Genomic DNA, 22,909 nt, shown 5'->3' on the forward strand with positions numbered 1-22,909 from the left:
GCTCATTGTCATATTTAAAATCACACAACAGGGTGTGTGTCTGTGTTTGTGAGGGGGAAAAAGGTTGTCACAGTTTGAAATGTTGAATGCCTTTGGAATTACTAAGGTGTGGAGGATGTTCCTGTTGTAATTTTAACTGATGTTAAATATCCCATGCAAGAACTGTGAAATTATTACTATTATTATTATTAATTTTTAATTCATAATTAATGCGCTGATATTAGCCCCTTTCACACATATAGTCTAAACTAAAGCTCTTTTCCTCATCCGGGCGGATGAAGAGATTTGTCAACAAAAGTTAGCGATACGGTCACGTATGATAAAATAACTAGCCTTCTTCAGGAACAAGGCATAAACTTCCGGTTAATTACATCATCATAGAGTTTACCGGTGTTTTGGAACTGATGTGTGAATGGTCTGTTACCGGTTAAAAGCCCGGTAAAATATTCCCGGGAAAGTTGTTCTGGCAATTTTATGGTAACTTACCAGGATCACTGTGTGGAAGGGGAATTTCTAGGGATTTTTTTTTTGCTTAGAAATTCAGTTACTAAATGGTTTAACCAAGTCAAATTAAATAGAAGGTAGGACTTTGTTTTATAACTAACATTCAAAAGTTTGGGGTCAGTAAGATATTATGGTCTGTTTTTACTGTATATTTGATCAAATAAATGCAGCCTTGCTGAGCATGAGAGACTTCTTAAAAAAAAAAAAAACATTTTTAAATGTAGTAATTAATAATTTTTTACATATATGTAGCGCTTTTCTGAGTACTGAAAGCACTTTTCATATGGAAGGGGGAATCTCCTCAACCACCACCAAGATTATTAAGATTATTAAAAAATAATTCCTACAGCTGCATAAAAGGTTTAAATCAAAAATGTTACGTTTCTAAAGAATGTCTCACTGTGGATGTTGCAAAACTAATAAAAGGAGGAATTGTGCAATTAAGATGGCGGCCAATAAATACAACTTGCAGAGCAGCGTAGCTCTAACATGTAGCCAGTCATTGACTTCTAACTGAATATCCTCTGACCAAATGTCAACACCTTCCCATAATGCCCTGAGGTAGATCAGAGGCACTCTCAGTTGGGCTTGTCAAGACATGACAGCAAATTACTATCTTTGTGGATCACAAATGATTCAAAACCAGATACCATACAATTTACGCAGATATATAACATCAAATACCTCTTGGTATCTCTCTGGGATGTGACAAGAGACTGCTGAATATGATTAAGGGCTGTGTCTAATAAACCGTAAACCTACAGTGCTCAGCCTGACCTGAAGAGGCATATAAGAATCAGAAAAGTTTTGGTAACGCTTTATTTTACATTGTCATTATTACATATGTTACATGTAGTTACTAAAGTAATAACTATAAATTATGCATAATTACGTGTAACCAAAGTTTTTTTGCATTCTTTCACACTTGTCCGTCCACTTTGAGGAAACCCAGACCGTCCTGCTCTCCTCAGTCAAAGATTCATCTTGTTAACTTGATTTTTGAATGATGACTTTCAAGTCATTCATTTGCCAGGGGCAGTGACCTTCCTGCTGCATTACCTGCAGAAATAATGCAAACCATACATATTGTAACATTTTTCATGTTTGTGACAAACAGGAGACATTTTTTTTGGTGGGGTTTGATTTTTCTGTTAGGAGCTGATTCTGAAAAGTAGTTTGTTTTAAAGAGTAAAAAGCTTGATTTTAAATGGTGATGCTTCTATTATTACTTGGATGTATTTCAATTAAACTGTACTGTTGGCTTTAGATGACTGAATTGTGTATAAATAATAGCCTAAAACAATAGCTGTTTCAATAGTCTGCACAGCTTACATCACCAAAAGCATAGGTTATTACATTTTGATAGATTTATGTAGGCCTTATTTTCCTTTTCTTTTTTTTTTTTCTTTTTTTTTTTAAATGGCGTTGACTGTAATCATGCACAATAAGACGAGGAATGTTGACTCATTTTCAAGAGGAAGTTTTTTTCCTCAGCCCGTTTCGCATATTGATTTAAAATTAACATGTAACTAGGGACTTCATCCCAGATCAATATGTACGGCAAACATATGAGATCTCTAGCTTGCTTCCAGGCTTTTTAAAATCTTAAAGGAGAACTCTGGTCAATTTTAACATTGAGCTAATTTTTTGGTAAATTTGGAGTGCTGTCAATACAGAGAACAACGACAAAAATCGGTGTTGCCTACACCGTGTTATCCTCTTTTTAAAATTTGCACCCTGTTGACTTCAATGGGGCAAGTTTTAAACCTGCTTTTAGCCTCTTAACATCCTTGATGTGTCATTACAAGTGCACAGCCAATGTGAGTGATTCCTTCAGAGTGAACACGGTGAATCTGACTGCAGTAGATGTGAAAGATATGAATAAAAATGATGTTATTTCAGCCAGCGCACATACCTGTATTTACATCCTGTTTTCGGTCGAAGTCCATAGTAATCGATTGTCGAGTTCACGCGCATATGTTTAGTTACCTATGATCACGCGTGTGAACTCGACACATCAAGGATGTTAAGAGGCTAAAAGCAGGTTTAAAACTTGCCCCATTGAAGTCAACAGGGTGCAAATTTTAAAAAGAGGATAACATGCTGTAGGCAACACTGATTTTTGTCGTTGTTCTCTATATTGACAGCACTCCAAATTTACAAAAAAATGATGTTAAAATTGACTGGAGTTCTCCTTTAAGGTGAGGTACAGCGCCTGACTCGGTAACAGGCCAAAACACAGTCATGAGTGCTAGAAGTTACACAGTGAACATCATTTGCATTTAAGGCAGCAGGGAAGGGCTCTGCGAAATCCCTGAAGCCGAGGACAGAGATGACTTGAGGTGGTTGTTCTGCAAATGTGAGAATGCAGCTCTGTGTTTTGGCTGGGGGGTTACCAGAGGGCAGAGATCAACCACATGCAAAGCTGTGGTGTTACAGCAGGTGCTTATTATGCTTGGGTTATATTGCAGCAATTGACAAAATCCAGGTGAATTATTCTCGCGCACATAAAGGCCTTTCATAGAGCTAAGATAAAGCAAACCACAGATGCACACTATTTTAGCTATCAGACTTTGAACTAAGGCTGTGTATGATCCCAATACATGTTTAAGTTAATCTGTCTAACCTTCTGGAATGGGACAAAAATAATGGAAAGCTTACACCATTGGTGATTCAGTGCAAATTTAGCATTCTGAACATTTTTATCTAGTAATTGTATTCTACTCATTGTTCTGGTGGTTGTTAGTCACTTGTTTTGTTGAAGTCATGCCTGTCTCCTCGGCAAACTGGGACAGTTGGTAATCAATCATATCATCACACCCATTATGACATCATAGCATGGAGACCCATGGCAGAAAGAAAACAAACAGGTTTTTAAAATTGAAGTAGAGGAGAATTTCAGTTTCATATATGGATTTGTTGACACTGTTGACAGATGCAATACACCATCAAACGGCACACTTTGAATTCAGCTGAAATTTAATAACAGTCCTTTGCACTAAGTAATAGGCACCCTTTGACCATCTGTTTAGTTAACGCCCACATGCGAACCTGAAGAGCAGTGACTTAGATATGTTAGTATGATGCTTCCCATGTATGCTAAGATAATTCTGGCATTTCTGCTGTAATTATGATAATGCTGCTTATTTTCAGACTGTGAAGAAATATTATTTTAGTTTGCGTACTGATTATTTTAGTTTGCGTACTTTAGTATTTTTATTTAAATAATTTATTATAAAGTTTGCTGATGAACCACTGTCCTAAGGTGATGTACTCCGGTTTCTTGTGCAAAAAAATCATAACTTAGTTTTGCATGAACGTTTTCTACTTTCACTTTCATTCAATTGAAAAAACTATGCACATCCGTGTAGAGAAATGTTTTATTTTCTCTCTTATTTCTATCTATAACCCCACCTTTACTGGGCAGGACAAGTTTCTGTACAGTGAGTAGGTGTCTTGGTGTAAAAATGTGGGCAGTCATATATTAATCCCACTTTTTTTTTTATTATTATTATTTTTTTATTATTATTATTTTTCTGCTTGGTTTCAATTGGCTTTTTTTTTCCTAGGGTGGAAGTTTTACATTCTGAAAGTTACAATTTTCATAGTACATTTTAACTTTTTTAATCTTTTTATTTTATTTATTTTTTAAGATTTTTTACATTTGATGTACACATTGTATGGCCCCTTTAAACTGATTTAGTTATAGACATAGATATATTTATCTATGAATTTATATTGAAACCAAAAGTAAAAAAAAGTTATATTGTGAATTTTAATATAAAAGTAGTCAATATTTACTTGTAAAAGCCAGTCTATGGTGGGATTATTTGTTTTTGCTTCCTAAAGATTTAGAAATAAATGTCATTTTAAAAGCTAATATGTTGTCTTTGGGTTCTCATTATTGGTTCAGAGATGAGACATTTCTTTTGAAACTTGTGTAGTTCTTGTGCTTTTGACCCAAATAAGAGATGCACCAGTGAACGAAACCGTAATTGTAAGCGCGTGCACATGCGGTGGCAGAGCAATCCTGGGAACCAGCCATCCCAGGAGTCTCGGCTAACCACCGTGCAGTCCCGTGCCAGAGGAAGCCCACGCTAAACTCTACCATATGTACTATTTTTGCCTAAGACTTTTGCATTGAGTTTCTCAGGCCTGCCAGAAAACGAGAGCAGGCAGCTCTTTTTCCACCCAACAACATACACATACACATACACATACACACATACACACATACACACATACACACATATACACATATACACATATACACATATACACATATACACATTCAAATTCAAGTTAACTTTTGATGTAAGGTGTCTCTTGGACTGTTGGTGATATTACCAGTGGCTGTGTGTGTTTGGGGATGGGGGGGTATGATACAGTTTTTTGGGTTATTTTGTTTTATGGAGCCCAGAACTCTAGGGACTTTCTCCAAACAGACTGCTGACAAACGCATCTAGTGTTTTCACATGGGGCTTATGCCAAGAAAAGCTAGTTATTTTCTACTTTCCTCCATTCTGTGTGTGTCTCTGTCCGTCTCTTTCTTTCTCTTTCTTTCTCTCTTGGAGTCTTGGAAAATGAACGCTGAGTGGATTTCCTGTTCCTGACAGACTGTTACGCTCCATCTCTCACTGCTGACTTCCTGTCTTTGTGTCGGCCAATCTGAAACTCACTGCAGTACACACACATTTCTCATCAGCTCCTGTCTTTTGAGTGTTTGTGCAGCTTGACATTGCTCATGTCCATCTGTGTTTGTCTTTCATTGTGTAACTTTATGGATCACACTCACTTCCTGCTGGCATCAGGAAAGCAACTCTAAAAGGTTATCAATGTCCCAAAAGACTCAAATCTCCCCAAATAACAGCTGTTCAGATTGACTTTTAGTATCAGCGAGAGCGCGTGACTGTTTGGCGTTTGTTATCTACATAGCAAATTGGGTTCCTTTCAGCAGATCTGATGCACAGCATTTACGCAAATGGTCCTACATGGAGCAGTCCATATTCACTTCAGTACCATATAATTATATCATCATTTAAGTGTTTTTCCAAAAAGCCTTGTCACATTAGGTCTTGTGGAGTTCTCTGCTTGAGTGGTGGTAGCTGTAGTTTCCATAGACTCTTATTAAAGGCACACTATGGAAGATTTATAACTTAATATAACAGCATGAGCAGAGTCAACGAAGAAAGCGCGGTCGGAAGAGTGCAGAGACAGCTCTGCATGAGTGGTATTTACAACAGTAACGTTAAATACAAGTACTCCACAGTGACTCTAGGGGTCGCTGTTTGAGAAAAACAGAAACTGCAATAGCCTTTAAATGTCGAGGTCTCCAAGTAAAGATGAGGTCTTTTTAGTGCAGGTCCTTTCTGATGAGCACGCGCTTTCTTCGTTGACTCTGCTCATGCTGCCATTCTTAATATAGTAATCCATTCCTCCTCCTTGCTGTACCTACTTAATGGTGTTTTTGGAGTGATTTATTGCTGGTCCAAGTTGGTCTATTATTTTTCACCAGCATGGACCAGCAAAAAACCTCAAAAGCTGGTTGATTTTACCATATGCTTGTTTTATTGGTGCAAATGGTCCCCTGTAAAAACACTTTAATAATACTGCACAATTTTATTATTGGCCTTATTTTCCAGAAAATTCTCGTTTTTGAGAGAAACTCTCCCAATATTTAACGGTAGCCTATTTAGAAAAATAAAAAAAGGAAAAAAAGGCCTATAAAATAAACAAGTTATAGTGGCATTCATTACAAAGAACATTGTTTTTAAAGCCTAAACAAATTTATTTAGCGCATCACAAAAATGAACCGAAACTCAGCGTGAAGCCTATTTGTAGCACGAACATGAGAAATATGTCTATAAAAACCTTTAAGTGTCTACCTTAAGTTTTGCCTGTTTGACGTTAAATGCATTAGGCTATAAGTCACTTTTGAATATGTTGCAGCATGTTTCAGATGCTAAAAAACGTAACATAAGCTATAGTCTGAAAAAATAGGGTAGCCTAGCAAAAAATTACGCGGACCCCCTGGTTATTGGTCATGGACCCCACTTTGAGAACCGCTGGCATAAACCATGTGAATTTAACAGGGAGTTGATCTGTAACATGTCATGTTTCTTGACCTCTCTAGGACTGTCAGAGGAGTCCAAGGTATCGACACCGGCTTTCACTGATGCCCTACGGCTCTACAGGCAGGCTAAGGGTCACTACGGCACCTGGGACTTGATGTGTGGAAACCAAGCACAGGTTAGTGAAGGTCATTCATGTTTGGAGCATCTGACAGCTGTCACAATTAAATGTCCTTCATACAAAACAGGATACTTTGCATATAAAATGCATTGTTCCAGTGATGGTTTAATTTCATACTGCAACTTGTACAGTATATTTAGTGAGTTTAAGGTGCTGTCTAGTGGCCCTCAGACACTCTTTGACTCATGGGAATAAGAATGGAGGAGAAATCAGAGCCTCCCTGGAAAAGAACGAGAGAGAGAGGAGGAAAGAACAGAACAGACAGCGTTTATCCCTGAGCACTTCTGTTTTCCTTGGATCATTCGGATTGAGTTCCCTCTGAATGTCCTGAATCTTGGCTTTATGTGTCCCAGAAAGGTGGGAGGGCACCCAAACTTTGTCTCAGGTGTGGCTGACTCTCTCAAAGTAACAATATTTATTTCACTGAGAACTTTGGCAATGGAGAATCTAGGTCAAAAACCAGGTCTACCTGCTAATGGTGGTCAAGTTGTATTTCAAAGTCTACCAGTCCTAACCAGCCATGACTACCAGGTTAAACTTGTAATGAAGCTCTAGACCAACTAATTACCATAAATGATCAACCTAGACCAGCTAGAAACCACTTCAAACCAACTTCCATCAGATGTTCGTTTAAAAAAAAAGTAAATTTACAAGCAGACAGGTGGAAGGGTGTTCGTTTTGGCTTTGTTGCTGAGACTGAGCCATATTCTACAGTTTTGTAGCTTTTATTTTTCCCTTATTTTCTTATGTGTCATGATTTCATGAACCAAATTATATTGTAATTTTTGTAATTTACATATAGATATAGATATGTGAGATATAGATGTATGAGATATGAGATATAGATATATGAGATATAGATGTATAAGATACAGATATATGAGATACAGATATCTAATGATGTCACAAATATTAGCACATTAACATATGATCAGTAACAAATGCTTATTCAAAAACTTGGTCCGCCCAAATTAACGATGGTGTTAAGTACATGGAGGTTAGGTCAAATTAGATAATCAACCTCCATGTACTTAAAACCATCGTTAATTTGGGCGGACCAAGTTTTTGAATAAGTATTGAATGTTACTGATCATATGTTAATGTGCTAATATTTGTGACATCATAACATCTTTCTGAATTACCCATTTCTCCCTTTAAACTCATTTTAAAAAAATAAAAATGCCAAAATACAATGTTTTCCATCTTTCTGTCTGACCTGAAGGCCATTTAAAAAAAAAGACTAGCTCTTTTTAAGCTTCATCTTGATAAGTCAGACTGATCACTCTGTATTTAAGATCTCTACTGTTCTGGAGCAGCACAAACCCTCAATAATGTCTAAACCACAGAGCAGAGAGACAGCTGAGAATGTGTCATTAGAGGGGTGAGTTATGGTCAGGTCTGTGTGGTTTATCCTGCTGTCTCATTTTAGTCATAATATGCTGGAAATAACATTTAGTTTCTAATAGATTTAGTAATGTCTATCTAACTCGCTTTCTTACTTGTGTGTACAGATTTGAATGAAATGCAAACAGGCCGTCATTAAAATGATTGGGTTCTGGTTGCCCTCACTCCTCACACTCTTTCTCTCTCCTTTGCACACACAAACACGCACACCCCTACAGTGCCCTTAAAGAGGACCTATAATACAAAATGGTGTTCCTTTTTCTCATTTTGTATTTCTTTTCCACAATCCAGCAACAACGTTTACAAAATGAAGGTAGTAACCGTAATTTTGAAATGAAAGTTTATTACTAAATATTTTTTCCCTTCAAATTCTTCCTTTCTCTTCATAAAATTACATAATTTACATATTTAGGATAAGTATCAACCTGGTATTTTAGTGTTAAGCAATTTGAATGTTCTCATATACACATTTTCCTTGGTTTTCAAGAATATTATTAAAATTAAAAGCATTTCTCACCTGCATGTGACGTTTAGTGTCATTTTTAATGCACATCGTGATCTGGAATTAAGGTGAGCATTTTTTTTTTTAATGACTCTTTCAAAATTATTTTTTATATCAAATATCAGACAATACTGAATATCTTCTCTTCTATAGCATTCAATTTGTGCACACTGAAGTCTGGTGCGTCCAAGACATGCGATAATCAATGACATTTGACGTCACTTATTGTACATTATTGCTAATGAGTTTATTTTTAAGGGTTTATTTTTACCAACAGAAAGATGAATGCATCAGTTTTGTAGTTTAGGTTGTATTAAGCCAGGAATATTCCTTTAAAAGCACACATGCACCTTCCTACCTTCCTTTAAATGTTATGTTTTGCTCCCTGCCAGAACACACCCAGGAAATGTTTCCAATGAATGAGCTGTTTGTGTGTATAAACTCAATTAATGCCTCTGTTCTTACACTTTAACCAAGGAAAAGTACTATGAATTGCAAATAAAGAAGGTATTGACATTTTGTGTGTGCGAGAGCGATACAGTGATACAGGGCGTCACGGTCAGCCTGGACGTGACACCATGCTGGAAACTGCTGCGTGGGTTGTTATTACTGCTGGGTGTGGGCCGTCTGTTTTTTGTTTTTCTGTGAGGGGTCTGCAGGGTGTTACTGCCCACCTGGCCCCTGCGTTACCATGGAAACAGGACGAGTGGAGGGGGTGAAAGCCATTCTGTACTATTTACCATTGGATGAAATTGTAAGCCCATGGATCTAAGAAGAGCTTGAAATGCCACTCACACAAACATCAAACAACTTAAAGTTATTGATACCAGTTTGTTCAGCCAAGCCTTGCATTAGCTGCAACAATATAATTGGCTAATTTAAGTTAAATTACTCATATATAGCCATTACTCGCATATATTAGTGTGACCTAGAGGTGTGCATTTTTATGTGTATGGTGTGGGTGGAAGCTTCACAGGTGACCAGCTAATAAATGCCAGTCATTTGCTCCACACCATCACCAACAAGTCATAAAGAAGCCCCTTTCTACTGACCTCTTGACCCCTTCCTCTCTCTCTCACTATCAAACACATTGGTTGATATCAGGCAACATTAAGGTGTGAGCTAATCCTAATATTTAGAAAGTAAACGTGTCATGTTTGTGGCATATTATTTATGATAAAACTATTATCCCATCCCTAAAAACACACATGAAAAGACTTATTCACACAGACACATGTTTCCCCACATCAAAGGTTGTTTCTGTTCTGTCTGTCATTGCATTCACTGAAGTGAGCATAAACAAAGCAGCCATCTGTGATGGGCGTCTATGTTATGGGTGTGTGAACGCTTTAAGAATTATTCATTTGACATTGTAGCCTACAGTCTGCAGTCTATGATGGCATGGTTACGGAAGATATGCATGCAAAACTACAAAGCTGTTAGCATGAAGTGAATGATGCCCTCGTAGCTGTCTGATCTTTCTAAAGCAGTATTCAAATTTTGTCATGCCATCATTAAGTAAACGGTATAGTTCCAGTTGCTGTGTTACCACTAGTTTTCAAAGGCTTTTTCTCATTCGCATCTGTTTGTGTGTCTAGATTCTTGCCAACCTGGTGATGGAGACTTTGCACCCTGAATTGAGGAATCTGATCGTACCTCGGCTGAAAGGAAAACTACAACAGAGACAGAAGGACTGGATGCTGGTCAGTTCTCATATGTAAATTGTAAAGCTGTAAAAAAAAAATATATATATATCATTTACACAAATATATGCAATTCATATTTATAATTTTATCATACTTTCTTGGCAATAGATAATAGATCTATTAGTTTATAATAGATATTTAAAAAAAAATTAGATTCCATTTCAGGCTACAGAGAAGTATACATTGGTGTTAGGGTTCACATTGAGGCTCAACAGTTCAAAAAGGCCCCAAAAAAGTTATTAGTGTAATATAAGATAATATAAGATAATATAAGATAATATAAGATAATATAAGATAATATAATATAATTTTGCGGCAAAAATTTAAGACCTAAAGATAAATGCTTGTGATCATGTATGTGTGGTGGTGTTGTTGTTTTTTTAAAAGACAACTGCACTTTTGTCACTGTATTAAGAAAATTTAAGGAATGAATGTATGAATATCTGCTGCACTTTGTATGAGGTTTGTTTATCATCTGTTTGTTTACCCTGTCAGATCTCAGATGCAGTATACAGGCAGGTGTTGTCACAGACACAAACTCAACATGAAGCTCTGGTTCAGGTTTGTGAGGTGGAGCGCCCCCGTCTGGATGCTGCTCTACGCACAGATATGGACCAAATCATCACGTCCAAAGAGCATGTTTCCGGAAAGATCCGCGGTAAGAGCAGAACCAAGCTGCCTACTATGTGGAAATCACTAACGTTCCCTCTAGGACACACAGAGACACGCCACACACACAGAGACACACCACACACACAGAGACACACCACACACACAGAGACACACCACACACACAGAGACACACCACACACACACAGACACACCACACACACACAGAGACACACAGACTCTAAAAAGCAATAGCAAAAATGAGAGGGAACATATTGCCTGATGCATGACAAATAAGATCTTAAAGAGGGACCTAATTGTGCTTTTTTTACATTTTCAACATCTTTAAAATTGGTCTGCAAAGTTACAAATCACAAATTCTTCTCCAAAGGGAGTTATTCTCTATATCAGTAAGCACTGTTTCTGAACTCTCTGAAACGCCTCGATTGTAGTCTTGAGTTTTCTTCCAGGAACATACACATCACAAAATATCTCATTTTAATAATTTCCACCCAAGACATGGGTAAAAAAAAGGGAGACAAGGCCTGGTTGTTAGTTGTGTGTGAACTCATGGTTCTGGTAAAGGGTGTGTCATTTTCTGCTCGAAGTGGTTGACCAATCACAACCAGTGTTGGGGATAACTCATTACAAGTAACTTGAATTACTTAATCCTATTACTTTTTCAAGTAACTAGTAAAGTAACGCATTACTTTTTCAATTTACAACAAAATATCTAAGTCACTTTTTTTAAATAAGTAACGCTAGTTACTTTTTCACATTTATTGACTGACAGCTCTCCTGTCCCCATGTTGAGAGAAATAAAGTTAGGAGGTGTTGTGTGCTCTGTGTAAACATGATGGTTATTTTTGTTCTAGACTAAATGTGAACATGCATTTACTCATCTCACTTGCACAAAAACATTCAGTATTCCTCAAAATGAATAAAAAACATAAAATACAATCTCAAAATGTTATGCTAATCTTTTAAAAATAACTATTAAATGACACAAATATACTTTATGTATTAAATCTCACTTTATTAACCAATGTCTTTACTGCTGACTTTAAATGATCTAATTCAACCATACTAATAAGCAAAAATTACTTAAGATTAGATTTAGAAATAAGTGTTGAACTTCCTTCTCCTGTATCCTATTGTTCTTTAATCCAGAATGGCAGCACAGCTGAAAGGTTTGTTTGAGCGGCGCCCTCTACTGTACAGGCGTAAATATGCATTTCCTTCAGCCTGAGGGTTGTTCATTTCACTTTTGGTGTGAAAAAGTAAAATGTAATGCATTACATTTTATAAAAAGTAACTAAGTAACGCAATTCGTTACTGTTTTGGGGAGTAACGCAATATTGTAATGCATTACTTTTAAAAGTAACTTTCCCCAACACTGGTCTAGCCAACCAATCGGAAGGAGGGGCTTCTTAGTAAAATGGTGATTTGATCAAAGCGACTGGCTCTGTCTGGCCCTCGAAGCTCAGATGTCAAGTTGGTTGCCCTTAATAAAACTTCTCAACATGCAGCCTGCCTCAGATTGCTTTTAATCAATGCACAAACCATAAAAACAGTTTAACGCTATATTTGCCTAAATTCGGATTGGGTGGGCAAGACTAATGTCCATGCCTATGCCAAGATCCGGCCCTGTGCTGCAATGATGTAAAATATGTGAAAATGAATGTGTTTTTGAACATTCAATCGTGAAAGTCTCAAATTCTTCCATACGATCCCTCTTTCATTGGAATTCAGTTTCACGCAGCTTAGTACAACTATATTATAACCTAAAAAGCCCTGACTGTCCTGCCATAATGTAGGTTTGGCAAGACTCGAGTACTACATTTTTCTTGTCATTTGTGGCTGGGACCATGTTCCACCGAAAACACCCGCAGCACATTTCAAATAACATAAGCAAAATGATCTTGACTCGACTGCATGTTTTTGAGTTTCTCATAATCTATATGATTATACACACAGTCCATCTGTGTGTTTGTGGTGCCACCTTTATTCTTACTGAATAATAGAGGTTGTTTTGACATTTCAGGACAGGTGCTTGCTTTCCCACAATCACCTGTTCACAGATACCAGGGCCCTTTATGTGGCCTAGCCTAGAGTCATTGTGATCAGTCTTAAGCTTTTATAATTTAGCTTTTTCTATGGTGTTCTTTGTTTTGGTACATATTTGAGAAGTGAGACATAACATAATTAAGCATAACAGTCCCTTGTACGTCAGTATGTCTCTCAAACAAGCACGAGAATTTTGCATGTGCACCGAATATTTCACATGCAAATTTAAAGCTTATTAAACTAAAGTGCACAAATTTAATATGCACACACATGAAATTTGTTTCATGTGCTTTTTACCTCTTAAGGGAAGTTCAAGTGTGCTAATATCTGTCTAATCTTTTTCTTAAAGCATCGGTTTCACCCCGTGTTGAACAGCTAGTGAGGAGCAAGGTTCAGCCCTACATCCACTCCATCCTAGAGGCCCTCATGGAGCCCACAAGCAGAGGATTCTCAGAAGTGAGGGACATCCTGTTCCGTGAGCTGGTGGAGATCAGCAAGAACTCAATGAATGATGGCAGCAAGGAGAAACTAGGAGAGGTGAGACAAGATATAGATTAACAACATTAGCCTATGCATTTTAAGGATTAGTTAACCCCAAAACCTCTCAATGCTCATTCCTAGCATATGGACAAGCTCTCCATGTTGGCCTTCCATCCGGTGAAGATGCAGAGTTGCTATGAGAAGATGGAGACGTTGAACCTGGAAGGCCTCCAGCAGAGATGTGACGTGTCCAGCCCTTCTGTGTTCATCCAGAGAGCTCAGATCCTCATGAGACAGGTCTCTTTCCTTAGACCCACACTGTCCTTGTCATTTCTAAATATTCCATTTGAATATCTAAAACTTCTTGAAGTTTTGCAGTACTTGGCACTGGCACTTGAAATTGATTTGCTATTAATCATTCTATAGCCTGCATTCATTTTTTTTTTTTGGTGCCAAGCAACAAAATCAAAAAGCAAGTGTCCACATTTATTTAGCAATGAGGCCAAGAGCAAGAATCTATGAGAAAAATGGTTTGCAGATTTTCAAGAGAAATTTAAGATGCAGTTTATTGTTGATGAGCTCCACCCTGAGGTAATATCTGTTATTGCAGGTCTATTGGCAATTGAGACTTTACTGACATTCAAATTAAAGTATACAATAGATCAAATGGGTATATGATAAAACAGCATATTTCTTTGGTATGATCAATGTTAGTATGATCTTACAATGTTCCATCCCAATCCGTCCTTCCCTCTATCCCAATCCAATCTTGGTATATAGTATACCATGGCCATATACTCTGGGTATACTTGGTACTTTTGCTATTTCTGCTGCATGTATGTTGTTATTCCAAATGTAGTCATTGTCCATGAGAATTATATAATTTTACAAATAAACCACCAAAGTTGATGATAATCTGTCACCCGTCCTTCCTAAAATTCCTCTATTTGTGGATGTAGCAAATGGATGATGCAGTGCACACATTTGAGCAGTTGGTCCATCAGAGTCTCGAGGGCAACAGCGGGGAGGACCTCTGCAAGACAGTCCAGCGCTGTCAGGACCGAGTACTCAAAGTAAGTGCACTGCTTGGGTCTCTAAAGCTGAAATGGGTTTTGTTTGCACAGCTCCTGGATTCTTGCTGTTATTAGACTTTCTTTTAAAGACCTGCTTCATTTTAATTCTGTTTGTTCATGACCCGCAGAAATATGACTATGACAGCAGCACAGTGAGGAAGAAGTTCTTCAGAGAGGCTTTGCTTCAAATCATCATACCATACATGCTGAAACAGCTCTCCCCGTCCTGTTCGACGGTTGGTACAATGATTTTTAATTAATTTTTATGCTACACATCCCTTTGTAAGAACAATTTTTTTTTGTCCTGCTATTCATACTTTTTATATTTCTTAGTGGCCATTAGCCCACATAGAGTCAGATGTTAATATGGGCTCATGTAAAAAATGTCACCATTATTAAAAATGTGGGGACAAATATGTAGTAATGTATTAATTTATTAATATCATCAGTAATTTATTATTATTAATACTTGTTACCAGTTAATTTATTAATTTGTATTTTGTTACTATAATTTATTAATTTATCTTGTTACTACTACTACTACTACTACTACTACTACTACTACTAGCAGTAGTATTTGTAACTAGGTTATTATTATTATTCCATAAAATTAGTTGATTGTTGATCTATAGGTTTTATAGATAATAGCCTAATCATTTAGAATTGATTTCAATTAATTGATAAATAGTATTTGCCAAGATAATATTAGATAGTATTAATAGTATTTGCCATTTTTTTCCATATAAAGCACATCAAGACATGTTTGCTGATGTTTTTTTTTCTTTTCTTCCTATGACATCTAGGAATTGCCCAAGTTCAAGGAGCTCATCTTTGAGGACTTTTCTAGATTCATCCTAGTAGAGAACATTTTTGAGGAATTGGTCCTGCAGTCAGTCTCCAAGGACATCATGATGGGTGAGTGTTTTCTAGATTCATCCTAGTAGAGAACATTTTTGAGGAATTGGTCCTGCAGTCAGTCTCCAAGGACATCATGATGGGTGAGTGTCTGCAGCCCCTTCAGCCCTGACAATATTTGCTAGGGGCGTAACGGTACACAGACGTCACGATTCAGTACGTACCTCGGTTTTGAGGTCACGGTTCGATACGAGTTCGGTACAACAGGAAAAAGCAACAAATCCCAGATGCTAGATTTCTTTTCATATATTTTTAAAAGACCATAGTACAGTTTGTTCCATCTAGCGGGATTTAGTCGCCCCTGAGGTAGTTGGAACAGTACAGCCTCCTTTAGTGTATTAAGCAGTAAACAGAATGCACTCTTGCATTGGTCTTTTTTTTTTTTTTTTGTAGGGCTTGTAAAAAAACAAGGTATTTGGTCACAAACAGCTACAAAACTGAAAAGCATCTGTTGTGTTATAAAATTGCAAAATAAATAGAATGAAAAATAAAACTTGTGCAGAGATTAGTTTTCTTTGCGTTTGAGAGTTAATTGCGTTTGAGAATTAAGTTAAATATTTTACGCTTTTTCAAGAAATCACGGAAAGATGAGCGAAAAGAAAAAGAGCCTACTTCACCTTTCCACAAGGAGGCACCTGAGGCTTCCCATTTCCAGGACACACATATTTACATTTTTGCATATAGTAGTGAGACTTCCAGACACAAATTGCACAATGCCAAATCGTTAGCCTCATAGCATAATTAGTCCAGTTGGGTAGTGCACATATTAAATAATACCGTTACCGAGATGATAAAAGCACCAAATTTTACATGAAGCTTCTTTAGGACCTCCTAAATGATTTCAGCCTAGGAGCCCAACTGAAATATTGAAATTTAGTGTCAAATCACTTAAACAATATTCATGAAAAACTTCTTTTTTTTTTCTTTTTTTTTCTCAAGTAAAACTTTCAGGGTAATCGCCTTTTCAGACAATTGAATAAGCTTCCTTTTGTTAATTTGTGCTCAGGCCAGTAGATCTTCCAAATTATAAGTGTAAAACAGAGTGCCAAGACACCTTATACCTTAAAAAAAAAAACATCAAAAAGCCCTGTATAATATAGGTGGAATTATTAAAAAAAGGCAGCAAAAATGCTTAAATGTTAAAGGGATACTCCACTTTAAAATGAAAATTCTGTCATCATATACTCACCCTCATGTTGTTTCAAACCTGTATGAATTTCTTTCTTCTGCTGAACAGAAAGGAAGATATTTAGAAGAATATCAGTAACCAGACAGTTTCTGGTCTCATTGACTTCCATAGTATACATTTGTCCTACTATGGAAGTCAATGAGACCAGAAACTGTCTGATTACTGACATTCTTCTAAATATCTTCCTTTCTGTTCAGCAGAAGAAAGAAATTCATACAGGTTTGAAACAACATGAGGGTGAGTATATGATGACAGAATTTTCATTTTAAAGTGGAGTATCCCATTAAGAGATCTTGGTTTTCTCTTTTATTTTTCAATTCAACTAGGTCATTCATGTAGCTATCTACTGAATTCATAGTTTGGTCATTAGTTTTATGTTAGGCTGCATCACATCACATTAAAAGCTATTTGTGTGTGACAGTACATAGCTAGATGTACTTTCAGTTATTTTGGTTGCCTATTGTAGACGTGTTGCAGGTCAGAATTCGTTCATTCTTTTATGCTTAATGTCCAGCTAAGGAATACACTTGGCGAACTCTTAGAGTGCTCTGGTTGGACGACAGCACTCACTGAAGCAGAAGTAGCATCTTCTAGAAAGGCTGACTCATTTCTGAAAGCAGCACAGTCATGGAGACCAAGACACTCTACTGTCACTTCAAAATCTACAGTCGGAGAAATGACATGCTCTCACTTGGAGAAATGACATGCTGAAGAGAGTCCAACTTTCATGTATTGGGATCTAATACTAAGATACCCTCATTCTCATTTTTGTCAGAGCTCACAGAGAGAAGAACTTCCTTCTATATGTAGAATTTTAGGAAGAACTCATCCATCTATTTTTTTTGCCTTGGACCATACAAACTGGTGACAGACCATGCAAGATGGGTGTCTGTCCACATCAGGGACATGAAGTCTTTGCCCAGCACTATCAAGGATGAGTTTGACAATCATTCACACTGGGTTCTCTCAAAGACATACAACAAGTTCTCTGCAATACCTTTCGACCAAGCTCATGAACAAGAGAATAAGATTGTGAAAGGTTGCTGTGGTGCAGTTGGTCTCACAGAAAACCCAAATGATTTCAGACGATGGATAATCTCTGGACCAGAGTTGGGAAGATTGCTGAAAGAATTTGAAGAGGACTTTCTTCCTGAAAATACATACATACATACAACTTCCTCCAGCTCTTCGGGGGGACACCGAGGCATTCCCAGGCCAGCTGGGAGACATAGTCCCTCCAGAGTGTCCTAGGTCTTCCCCAGGGCCTCCTCCCGGTGGGACGCGCCTGGGAAGGCGTCCAGGAGGCATCCTGAACAGATGCCCGAGCCACCTCAGCTGACCCCTCTTGATGTGGAGGAGCAGCGGCTCTACTCTGAGCTCCTCCCGAGTGACCGAGCTTCTCACCCTATCTCTAAGGGATCGCCCAGCCACCCTGCGGAGAAAGCTCATTTCGGCCGCCTGTATCCGGGATCTTGTCCTTTCGGTCATGACCCACAGCTCATGACCATAGGTGAGAGTAGGAACGTAGATTGACCGGTAAATCGAGAGCTTCGCCTTGCAGCTCAGCTCTTTCTTCACCACGACAGACTGGTACATCGACCGCATTACTGCAGAAGCTGCACCAATCCGTCTGTCAATCTCCCATTCCATCCTTCCCTCACTCGTGAACAAGACCCCAAGATACCTAAACTCCAATCACCCTGGTCTGCCAGTCCAAAGGTACTGTCCCCGACCGCCACGCGATGCTGCAGAGGCGTGTCAGCCAAGACAGCCCCATAACATCCAGAGACTTGAGGTACTCAGGGCGGATCTCATCCACCCCCGGTACCTTGCCACCGAGGAGCTTCTTAACTACCTCGGAGACTTCAGCTTGGGTGATGGACGAGTCCACCTCCGAGCCCCCAGCCTCTGCTTCCTCAATGGAAGACGTGTCTTTCTTCCTGAAAATGACATAGATTATCCTAAAAACTTCCAGCATCATGAACAGTGTCTTTCCACACAGAAGACATTTCAAACACATGTAGCCAACCTGTCTGAAACTATTAAAAGAATGGGCAACTTGGATGATTTTAAAGATCTAGTCACTCTTGACAGCCATAACTGTGCAGATGAATCATCTGTAGCTAAAACAGAGTTTATCTTAGAAGACACAGGTTATATATCACATCAGGGCAAGCTGTATCTTCCTTTGGTTTCAGCAGCACCATGAGCAGTTGCAATCATGAAGAGGCAGACACCTGGATTGCGGTTCATATACAGCATGCCCTGGAGCAAGGAGCAAAAACTGTCCATGTGCGTACTGTGGGCACTGATGTCATTGTGAGTCTTGAAGGTCTATTCCATGATTTACTTGTGATTCAACCTTTGACTGACATCTGGGTGGCTTTTGGCATGGGCAAAAAGTACATATTTTACCATATCAATAGCATATGTAAAAGTCTGGGTAAGGACAAGTTTCAAGCACTGTTGATGTCCCATGCCTATTCAGGGTGTGATACAACATTTGCTTTCATTGGGAAGGGTAAGAAGTCAGTTTGGCGGCCTGGCAAGCCTATGATAAAGCCACTGAAGTATTTGCTTCCCTTGCCAGAAATCCATTCCAAAAATTAGATGCTTCTTCATGGCAGTTCCAAAAGCTTGAGAGACTGACTGTCATCTTACATTTACATTTAGTCATTTAGCAGACGCTTTTGTCCAAAGCGACTTACAAATTAGGACTAAATTAAGCGAGTCATCGTGAAGAGGCAAAAAACAACGCAAGAGGTGCTCAAAATACGAAGTTCAGTCATTGTTCAGAGTAGCATAAGTGAGGACATAAAGGAAAAGGAAAGGTAGGATATAAAGGAAAAGGAAAGTTTTTATGAGGTTAAGTGCTCACAGAAGAGAAGGGTTTTCAGTTGTCTTTTGAATGTTGTCAGGGATTCTGCATTCCGGATGAGGGTGGGGACAGTGTTCCACCAGCATGGAACTGTGAATGAGAATGTTCTGGAAAGTGATTTTGTGGCTTTCTGTGATGGAACCACGAGACGTTGCTCGTTGACCGATCGTAGGTTTCTGGTAGGGATGTAGACTTGTAGGAGTGAGTGAAAGTAGGAGGGCGCTGAGCCTGTGATAGATCTGTAAGCAAGCGTTAATGCCTTGAACTTGATGCGAGCAGCGAGAGGTAGCCAGTGCAAAGTGATGAAGAGAGGAGTGACGTGGGCCCTTTTGGGCTCGTTGAAGACAAGACAAGCTGCAGCATTCTGAATCATTTGTAGAGGTTTAGTTGCACATGATGGGAGTCCAGCCAGAAGAGCATTGCAGTAGTCAAGCCTAGAGATGACCAGGGCCTGGACGAGAAGTTGTTAGGACATGCTCAGTTAGGAAAGGCCTGATCTTCCTGATGTTGTGCAGTGCAAACCTGCATGATCGAGCTGTCTTTGAAATGTGATCTGTGAAGGTCAGCTGGTCATCCAATATCACTCCAAGATTTCTGACCGACCTTGATGGGGTGATTGATGATGATTCTAGCTGGATAGTGAAGTCGTGCTGTAGAGATGGGCTGGCAGGGAGGACGAGAAGCTCAGTCTTTGCCAGGTTGAGCTGCAGGTGATGTTCCTTCATCCATGTCGAGATGTCCGCCAGACAGCTTGAGATCCGTGCAGCTACTGTGGGATCATCTGGTTGAAATGAGAGGAAGAGCTGTGTGTCATCAGCATAGCAGTGGTAGGAGAAACCATGTGCCTGTATGATGTGTCCCAGTGATGTGGTGTAGATGGAGAAGAGCAAGGGTCCAAGAACTGAACCCTGAGGAACCCCTGTGGTCAGCTGATGTGCTTTGGATACCTCGCCTCTCCATGCAACCCTGAAGGACATACCTGTGAGATAGGACTCAAACCAGTGGAGAGGAGTTCCTGTGATGCTCAGTGATGAGAGGGTGGACACAAGGATCTGATGATTCACAGTATCGAAGGCAGCAGACAGATCCAGGAGAATGAGAACTGAGGACTTGGAAGCAGCTTTTGCGATCCGTAGGGCTTCTGTGACCGACAGTAGTGCAGTCTCAGTTGAGTGCCCTTTCTTGAAGCCAGATTGGTTGACATCCAGATGGTTGTTCAGAGACATCTTGTATGACAAGTCCAGTCCTTCAAGCTCCATTGTCCAGAAGAGGAAATAACTCTTCTGCTATGGGAGTAGGACAATGGAGAAACTGCCACCCACCCAAGATACTCTACTGAAGCACATCAGACGGGCAGTTTATCAGACTGGAATCTGGGCGACCAAGATTCGATGTCTGATATCGATGGACCAAGGAATCAGGGTCTTGGGAACCAGTTTGGATGACACTTCCAGAAGTCCCCACAGCCTATAGGGAACTTATCAAATGTTGCTGTAAGGGGGATTGATCCACCTGCAAAAGCGGCAAAGCAAGTCTAGACTGCTTACCTCTTTGCAAATGCAACTGTAACGACTCATAATTATCAATTACAGGGCCAGTAAAGACCATATTGTTAATACTTAAACATGTATTGAAGCTTTAGTTATGTAAAAGTTCATAAACATAAATATATCAAAATGTAAACTTTGGGATTCATTTGAATACTTTATCTTCTGCAGGAACTTGAAAATCTCTGTGTTTTTAAGCATATTTCATAGATAATGATATACTTCTAATATGACATGTTACAACATTTATTTCCAAGGGCTCCTAGGCCAAAATTACACTATAGACCAGGGGTGGGCAAACTACGGCCCGCGGGCGTTAGGCTGTTTAATCCGGCCCGTCGAGTATTTAAAAAAATGTCTTAAGATCGCATTCATTTAGCCTTTTTCTTGCAATACTTTGCGTAATATATATATTGCGTTGCATATATTTGACAATCGGAATATCAGATATTGCATGCCATAGCTGTAAAAAAGGAAAATATGACATAAAAGCAGATCATAATTCATTCAGCGCTGTTGTGGCTGCGGCGTGTCACGTAACAAGCAATGACGCGTCACCATGGAAAACAAATAGACTTGTTGCACGTTAATGTTTTTCCTTTTTTGGAAACTCACAGAGAAAAAAAAATATGTTTGGTAACCGCTTGCACACCTGTTTAGTTTTTCCTTTGATTTGTCTGCTATTTAGTTTCTTTGCTTGTGGATGTATCCTGACTGAGTGATTCCGTTTACCGACCTTTATCGCCCGGTTTTCGGCTACGCTCCCCTGTGTGCCATGTACAGTCAACCCGTTTTTTTTTCATTAAATGTTCTGATCTGACTTTGCTTTTTATGTTTTATTTTATTATTCTTAAAATAAATTTGTATATTCGTTTATTCCGTTTTTTTCCACAAATGTATGACTTTTTGAAGTGCAAATTGATTGCCATATGCAGTTTTAATAAAGTTGAATTAACGTAACCTTCTGTCATTTTTACTCTTCTAAGTGTGCACTTTCTAATTTACTGTTAGGACCATTAAATAATAATAAGGATAAACAATATTTAAAAAGTATAGGCTATAATTATCTAACATATGACTAATTAAAAATTAACCTCAAACATTTTTGGTGTATAAATGGCACGAGAAATAAAATTCGTGGTATAGATACACACTTTCATGAGATCGTGTTTCATAATCTGCTACTGGGCCGGCCCTCTGTCAAATTTTAAAACCCAGTGTGGCCCTTGAGCCAAAAAGTTTGCCCACCCCTGCTATAGACCCTAAGGAAACACCATGCAAAATTTGGTGCTTTTATCACCTTGGTAACGGTATTTTCACTACGCCACCGGACTAAATTGCCTAAGTCATATTTCAATGTTTTTGGCAGAAAGGCAGGATGATGCAGCAGTGGTAGGACAGTAAAGTTAGGCAGATATCACAATTTGGCCAAAAAATGGCTAACGAAATGATTTTGTCTCATTATAATAACAGCAGAACAACTAAAATACTCATCTTTTATACATCATTTATGTTCATACAGATAAGAACAAGACATCATACGAAAGGGTATTTTTTATTTGTGTACACTCACAATAAAAAACTAAACATTGTGCTTTTGTAAAATAAAGAAAACAAACAGAATGCCGCTTTCTGCCATCCTGGTTTCTTTTCCGTGAAGTTAGTGGAGCTCGTCACAAAAATTAATCGAAACCTGCCATATAGGCTACTAGCAAGCTCTTGTGTGCCATCTGAACTCTTGTTTTTGGTTGGTGCTTAGATCGTCTCTTCTTCTGCTCTTTTT

General features: G+C 38.5%; 1 protein-coding gene across 1 annotated transcript in view; it reads left to right on the forward strand.

The window, feature by feature from the left end:
- Positions 1-22,909, forward strand: part of niban2a (niban apoptosis regulator 2a) — a 34,766-nt gene that overhangs the window by 9,124 nt on the left and 2,733 nt on the right. The window contains exons 6-13 of the mRNA XM_084136868.1: positions 6,638-6,753; positions 10,261-10,365; positions 10,864-11,026; positions 13,394-13,581; positions 13,666-13,821; positions 14,484-14,597; positions 14,726-14,833; positions 15,401-15,512. Coding sequence (XP_083992994.1) covers positions 6,638-6,753; positions 10,261-10,365; positions 10,864-11,026; positions 13,394-13,581; positions 13,666-13,821; positions 14,484-14,597; positions 14,726-14,833; positions 15,401-15,512 — 1,062 coding nt within the window. The remainder of the gene's footprint in view (positions 1-6,637; positions 6,754-10,260; positions 10,366-10,863; positions 11,027-13,393; positions 13,582-13,665; positions 13,822-14,483; positions 14,598-14,725; positions 14,834-15,400; positions 15,513-22,909) is intronic.

Source organism: Abramis brama (genome assembly GCF_963993115.1).
Source record: "Abramis brama genome assembly, chromosome: 15".
Lineage (NCBI taxonomy): Eukaryota > Metazoa > Chordata > Actinopteri > Cypriniformes > Leuciscidae > Abramis > Abramis brama.